Source organism: Scylla paramamosain, chromosome 45 (genome assembly GCF_035594125.1).
Source record: "Scylla paramamosain isolate STU-SP2022 chromosome 45, ASM3559412v1, whole genome shotgun sequence".
NCBI lineage: Eukaryota > Metazoa > Arthropoda > Malacostraca > Decapoda > Portunidae > Scylla > Scylla paramamosain.
The window spans coordinates 5567501-5575000 of NC_087195.1; the positions used below are offsets into that span (position 1 = coordinate 5567501).

Genomic DNA, 7500 nt, shown 5'->3' on the forward strand with positions numbered 1-7500 from the left:
AAGAAAAATAAATAACAGAAAAGTGCAAAAAGAGAAAGTAAGAAAGGGAGAAAGAAAGAAATGAAAGAAAGAAAGAAAGAAAGAAAGAAAGAAAGAAAGGAAGGAAAAGGAAGAGTTGTAAAATCACCAAATTGAGGAACTGCTTGAGAGAGAGAGAGAGAGAGAGAGAGAGAGAGAGAGAGAGAGAGAGAGAGAGAGAGAGAGAGAGAGAGAGAGAGAGAGAGAGAGAGAGAGAGAAACCCACAAACCTACATACAAATTACCTAAAAAAAAAAAATAATAATAAGATAAAAGTAGAAAAGGAAAACTACGAAAAAAATTAATAAAACAAAAAGTTGACGAAAAATAAACAAATAAATAAATAACAATAATAGCAATAAATAACAATAACAGCAATAAATAACAATAATAGCAATAAATAAATGAACAAATCTGTAAGGTAAACAAACAGAGGCGGTTCCAACACTCACCTTTCGGGTAGTGAGTTGTAAAATCACCAAATTGAGGAACTGCTTGAGAGAGAGAGAGAGAGAGAGAGAGAGAGAGAGAGAGAGAGAGAGAGAGAGAGAGAGAGAGAGAGAGAGAGAGAGAGAAACCCACAAACCTACATACAAATTACCTAAAAAAAAAATAATAATAAGATAAAAGTAGAAAAAGAAAACTACGAAAAAAAATAATAAAAAAAGTTGACGAAAAATAAACAAATAAATAACAATAATAGCAATAAATAACAATAACAGCAATAAATAACAATAATAGCAATAAATAAATGAACATCTGTAAGGTAAACAAACAGAGGCGGTTCCAACACTCACCTTTCGGGTAGTCCTCGAGGAGCAGGTGTAGATGACCCAGTTTGCAGTATGTGCGCGGCTCGATACATAGCGCTGGTGGGTCACTACTATTACTAATGGTTGTGATAGTTGTGGTAGGGGAGGCGGGGGTACTGGTAGTGGTGGTGGTGGTGGTCTGAGGGGGGTCCACATCACCCACCTGTGTAAACCCTTCTACTGTGGTGTCTCTTGTGTCAGTGGTGGTGGTGGTGGTGGGTGTGGTGGGGGTGGTGGGGGTGGTAGTTGTCAAATCAGGGTCTTTTTTGATAAGTAAGGAGAGGTTGGTAGAAGTAGTAGTGGTAGTAGTAGTAGTAGTAGTAGGTAGTATTGCGCTAGAGGAAGATGGCGGAGTGTGTGTGTCATCTCCCTCAGACGTTCCATCACAGCTACTATTACTATTCACACTACTACTATTACTAACACCACCACCACCACAACCACCATTCTTACTATTCGTCACGAGGGTAGAAGTGGTGGTAGTAGTAGTAGTGGTAGTGGTGGGAGAAGAGTTGTTGTTGTTCTTGTTGGTGTTGTTGTTGTTGTTCTTGTTGTTTGCGTGAATGATTAGGGACTCCAGATACCGCACGGCTTTTAAAACAAGCGTCCTCTTTTTACTGTTGGCGGGGTCTGTCAGCTTCACAAAGCCAAACTTGCGGCTGTCGGGGAGAGAGAGAGGGAGAGAGGCGGCATTAGTGACTGGCTGGGAGAGGAAACACGAAGAAAAAATTTAGTAAGATTTATTTTCTACCCACACAAAATCATGAAAGAAAATGAGAGAGAGAGAGAGAGAGAGAGAGAGAGAGAGAGAGAGAGAGAGAGAGAGAGAGAGAGAGAGTGCCAGGGAGAGTTAAGGAAGGAATAATTGAAGAAAAACAGATTTATTTTATAACCACACAAAATCTGAAAAAAAGGGAGAGAGAGAAGGAGAGGTGGTGGTGGTTGTGGGAGAGAGAGAGAGGGAGAGGTAGTGGTGGTTGTGGGAGAGAGAGAGGGAGAGGTAAGGGAGAGAAGAGAGGGAGGAATAAAAGAGAAAGATCAAGTATTTTTATTCATTTATTTTCCATTCAAACAAATCAATTAAATAAAAAAAGAGAAAAATATTGGTTACTTTGTCCTTTGAGATAAAATAAATAAATACAAATAAATAAATAAATAAAGAACAGCACAAGGAGGGGTAAAGGGAGACCAGGGGGGTGAGGGAAGCGGGGAGACAAGGGGGGGATACACCAGGGGAAAAGGGGACGGGGGGGACAAGGGCTGGGGATTATGAAGGGAGAAGGCTTGTCATCAATTCTCTCTCTCTCTCTCTCTCTCTCTCTCTCTCTCTCTCTCTCTCTCTCTCTCTCTCTCTCTCTCTCTCTCTCGTAAACGGCTATAAAATTTTATTGCAATCACGTCTGCTACTACTACTACTACTATTACTACTACTACTACTACTACTACTACTACTACTACTAATAATAATAATAATAATAATAATAATAATGATGATGAGTAAGGAGAACAAAAACAAGAACAAGAACAAGTAGTAGTAGTAGTAGTAGTAGTAGTAGTAGTAGTAGTAGTAGTAGTAGTAGTAGTAGTAGTAGTGAACACAAACTGAACATGCGGAGAAGGAGGAGGAGGAGGAGGAGGAGGAGGAGGAGGAGGAGAAATGAACGAATCAGAGTTCTGGAGGGCACATTAAACCCGGAGGAAGAATAAAAGGAGGAGGAGGAGGAGGAGGAGGAGGAGGAGGAGGAGGAGGAGGAGGAGGAGGAGGAGGAGGAGGAGGAGGAGGAAGAGGAGGAGGAAGCGGTGTGAGTGACCCTGAAGCAGCAGGAAGGGAGAGAGGGAGGAAGGGAAGGGAGGGAAAGAGAAGGAAGGGAAAGAGAAGGGAGAGAGGGATGGAAAGAAAGAAGAAGAAGAAGAAGAGGAGGAGGAGGAGGAGGAGGAGGAGGAGGAGGAGGAGGAGGAGGAGGAGGAGGAGGAGGAGGAGGAGGAGGAGGAGGAGGAGGAGAAGAAGAAGAAGAAGAAGAAGAAGAAGAAGAAGAAGAAGAAGAAGAAGAAGAAGAAGAAGAAGAAGAAGAAGAAGAAGACGAGGAGGAGGAATACAAAGGAATACAAAGGAAAGCCAAACAGCAACAGCCCTTTTGGTCCTTGCAAGGCTGTTTGGTAAATAAAGGAGGAGGAGGAGGAGGAGGAGGAGGAGGAGGAGGAGGAGGAGGAGGAGGAGGAGGAGGAGGAGGAGGAGGAGGAGGAGGAGGAGGAGGAAGAAGAAGAAGAAGAAGAAGAAGAAGAAGAAGAAGAAGAAGAAGAAGAAGAAGAAGAAGAAGAAGAAGAAAAAAAAGAAAAAGAAGAAGAAGAAGAAGAAGAAGAAGAAGAAGAAGAAGAAGAAGAAGAAGAAGAAGAAGAAGAAGAAGAAGAAGAAGAAGAAGAAGAAGTCCATTATATAATTCTAATAATAGAGAAAAAAAGATATAAAGAAAGAAAGAATTAGAAGAGAAAGGAGAAAATAAATAAGCAATAAAAAATAGAATAAAAAAATAAACAAAAAAAATCAAACAAAATAATAATAATAATAATAATAATAATAATAATAATAATAATAATAATAATAATAATAATAATAATAATAACAACAGATAGGCCTAAAAAAATATTGCTACATTTTTTCATTTCAGTATTTAATTAGAACATTATCACAAGAGGAGGAGGAGGAGGAGGAGGAGGAGGAGGAGGAGGAGGAGGAGGAGGAGGAGGAATACAAAGGAAAGCCAAAAAGCAACAGACCTTTTGGTCCTTGCAAGGCTGTTTGGTAACTACTTCTAACTAGCTACAGGGAAGAGAGACAGGACAGCATAGCAGAAGGCTCCTCCCCACCCACCACTCCCTCCAGCTGGCGCTAGCATGGAAATAGTTGGGAAAAGTACCATGCAGTATGGAAAAACTGACATGGAAATTTTCATAGGAAAGGATGAAAGGAAGTTCTACTATTCAGCCTACGGTGAACTCTATACGCCTATCTGAAAGTTAATACAAGTTATATTAAAACTGGTGTCTGTAGAATAAGAGTTTATTCGTGAATTTAGTAATTATTCGGACAAGAAGAGAGCTTGTTGGGGATTTGCTTTTAAATATTTGTCTATTTTATTTTTGAATGATTCAATAGTATTGGTGTTCACAATTTGTGCAGGAAGTTTATTCCATATATTTACTATACGATTAAAGAAAAAATGTTTGGCCTCGTGGGATTTAAAACGTTTGGGTTATAATCTTGAATCCATTATTTCTTGTTAGGTTAGAATGATCAATGGTAAAATATTGATGTGCATCAATGTTACTATATCCTTTGAAAATTTTGAACACTTCAATTAGGTCTGCTCTTATCCTGCGCTTTGTTAAACTAAATAAGTTTAGTTCTTCCAGTCGTTCCTCATACTGCTTATTGCGCAATCTTGGAATCATCTTTCGTAACTCTGCGCTGTATCTTTTCTAGTTTTTCAATGTCTTTTTTGTAATACGGTTACCAGAACTGAACACCATATTCTAGATGAGGGCTTACCAGTGAGTTATATAAGGCAAGTATAACCTTTTCTTATTTAAATTCAAAAGTTCTCCCAATAAACCCTACTAATTTATTTTTTTATTTATTTATTTATTTTTTTAAATGTAGGAAGGACACTGGCCAAGGGCAACAAAAATCCAATAAAAAAAAATGCCCACTGAAATGCCAGTCCCATAAAAGGGTCAAAGCAGTAGTCAAAATTTGATGAATAAGTGTCTTGAAACCTCCCTCTTGAAGGAATTCAAGTCATAGGAAGGTGGAAATACAGAAGCAGGCAGGGAGTTCCAGAGTTTACCAGAGAAAGGGATGAATGATTGAGAATACTGGTTAACTCTTGCGTTAGAGAGGTGGACAGAATAGGGATGAGAGAAAGAAGAAAGTCTTGTGCAGCGAGGCCGCGGGAGGAGGGGAGGCATGCAGTTAGCAAGATCAGAAGAGCAGTTAGCATGAAAATAGCGGTAGAAGACAGGTAGATATGCAACATTGCGTCGGTGAGAGAGAGGCTGAAGACAGTCAGTTTGAGGAGAGGAGTTGATGAGACGAAAAGCTTTTGATTCCACCCTGTCTAGAAGAGCAGTATGAGTGGAAGCCCCCAGACATGTGAAGCATACTCCATACATGGACGGATAAGGCCCTTGTACAGAGTTAGCAGCTGGGGGGGGTGAGAAAAACTGGCGACGTCTCAGAACGCCTAAATTCATAGAAGCTGTTTTAGCTAAAGATGAGATGTGAAGTTTCCAGTTCAGATTATAAGTAAAAGGACAAACCGAGGATGTTCAGTGTAGAAGAGGGGGACAGTTGAGTGTCATTGAAGAAGAGGGGATAGTTGTCTGGAAGGTTGTGTTGAGTTGATAGATGGAGGAATCGAGTTTTTGAGGCATTGAACAATACCAAGTTTGCTCTGCCCCAATCAGAAATTTTAGAAAGATCAGAAGTGAAGCCCATCTACCACAGTAGCAATAGAATGGTCAGAAAGGAAACTTGAGATGAAGTTACAGAGAGAAGGATAGAAGCCGTAGGAGGGTAGTTTGGAAATCAAAGCTTTGAGCCAGACTCTAATCAAAAGCTTTTGATATGTCCAAGGCAACAGCAAAAGTTTCACCAAAATCTCTAAAAGAGGATGACCAAGACTCAGTAAGAAAAGCCAGAAGATCACCGGTAGAGCGGCCTTGACGGAACCCATACTGGCGATCAGATAGAAGGTTGTGAAGTGATAGATGTTTAAGAATCTTTCTGTTGAGGATAGATTCACAAACTTTAGTTAGGCAGGAAATTAAAGCAATAGGACGGTAGTTTGAGGGATTAGAACGGTCACCCTTTTTAGGAATAGGTTGACTGTAGGCAAACTTCCAGCAAGGAGGAAAGGTAGATGTTGACAGACAGAGCTGAAAGAGTTTGACTAGGCAAGGTGCAAGCACGGAAGCACAGTTTCGGAGAACAATAGGAGGGACCCCATCAGGTCCATAAGCCTTCCGAGGGTTTAGGCCAGCAAGGGCATGGAAAACATCATTGCGAAGAATTTTAATAGGTGGCATGAAGTAGTCAGAGGGTGGAGGAGAGGGAGGAACAAGCCCAGAATCGTCCAAGGTAGAGTTTTTACCAAAGGTTTTAAGCGGAGTTCAGCTTTAGAAATAGATGTGATAGCAGTGGTGGTGCCATCTGGTTGAAATAGAGAAGGGAAAGAAGAAGAAGCAAAGTTATTGGAGATGTTTTTGGCTAGATGCCAGAAGTCACGAGGGGAGTTAGATCTTGAAAGGTTTTGACATTTTCTGTTAATGAAGGAGTTTTTAGCTAGTTGGAGAACAGACTTGGCATGGTTCCGGGAAGAAATATAAAAGTGCATGAGATTCTGGTGATGGAAGGCTTAAGTATCTTTTGTGGGCCACCTCTCTATCATGTACGAGTATAGCACGAGAACAAGCTGTGTTAAACCAAGGTTTGGAAGGTTTAGGACGAGAAAAAGAGTGAGGAATGTACGCCTCCATGCCAGACATTATCACCTCTGTTATGCACTCAGCACACAAAGACGGGTCTCTGACACGGAAGCAGTAGTCATTCCAAGGAAAATCAGCAAAATACCTCCTCATGTCCCCCCAACTAGCAGAGGCAAAACGCCAGAGGCACCTTCGCTTAGGGGGATCCTGAGGAGGGACTGGAGTGATAGGACAAGATACAGATATGAAGCCAAAGCTGGTGGTGAACACTGAAGTCTCCAAAAATGGAGATCTCTGCAAAAGGGAAGAGGGTCAGAATGTGCTCCACTTTGGAAGTTAAGTAGTCAAAGAATTTCTTATAGTCAGAGGAGTTAGGTGAGAGTTATACAACACAGATAAATTTAGTTTGAGAGTGACTCTGTAGTCGTAGCCAAATGGTGGAAAACTCGGAAGATTCAAGAGCGTGGGCACGAGAGCAGGTTAAGTCATTGCGCACATAAACGCAGCATCCAGCTTTGGATCGAAAATGAGGATAGAGAAAGTAGGAAGGAACAGAAAAGGGGCTACTGTCAGTTGCCTCAGACACCTGAGTTTCAGTGAGGAAAAGAAGATGAGGTTTAGAAGAGGAGAGGTGGTGTTCTACAGATTGAAAATTAGATCTTAGACCACGAATGTTGCAGAAGTTAATGAAAAAAAAAGTTAAGGGGGGTATCAAGACACTTAGGGTCATCGACAGAAAGGCAGTCCGACCTGGGGACATTCATGGTCCCCTCCCCAGATGGGGACTCCGAGGCTGGTATAGGAGTCGCCATGATGATGATGATCTTGTCTGGCCCGGGTGTTTTGTTTACGTTCATGCTCTTCGTGACTGAGAGGATTTCACTTCCTGTGATGGTGAAGTCCGGCAGCGTGGTGCCTCGTGACTGAGGCGTGGGGGTCGGCAGACTGCCCTCAACATCCTCAGTCGTGAAGACTGTTGAAAAGTACTAGTTCAGGGTGTTCGCCATGTCTGTTTCGCTTTCTATTTGTTTGCCATTTTGTGTTATTAGTGGACCAATCGTTGATGTTAAAACCCTTTTTGTTTTTACATAGCTGTAAAATTCTTTTCGGTTCGTTTTACATGAGTTCGCGATCTGAGCTTCAACAGATTTTGGTTTTATTATAGTTTAAGCCATTAAACACTACG

General features: G+C 41.3%; 1 protein-coding gene across 2 annotated transcripts in view; it reads right to left on the reverse strand.

Moving 5' to 3' along the window:
* LOC135094529 (lysine-specific demethylase 6A-like) overlaps positions 1-7500 on the reverse strand; it is a 145469-nt gene that overhangs the window by 127644 nt on the left and 10325 nt on the right. For both annotated transcript variants that reach the window (XM_063994708.1, XM_063994706.1), the window contains exon 2: positions 816-1489. In XM_063994708.1, coding sequence (XP_063850778.1) covers positions 816-1489 — 674 coding nt within the window. The remainder of the gene's footprint in view (positions 1-815; positions 1490-7500) is intronic.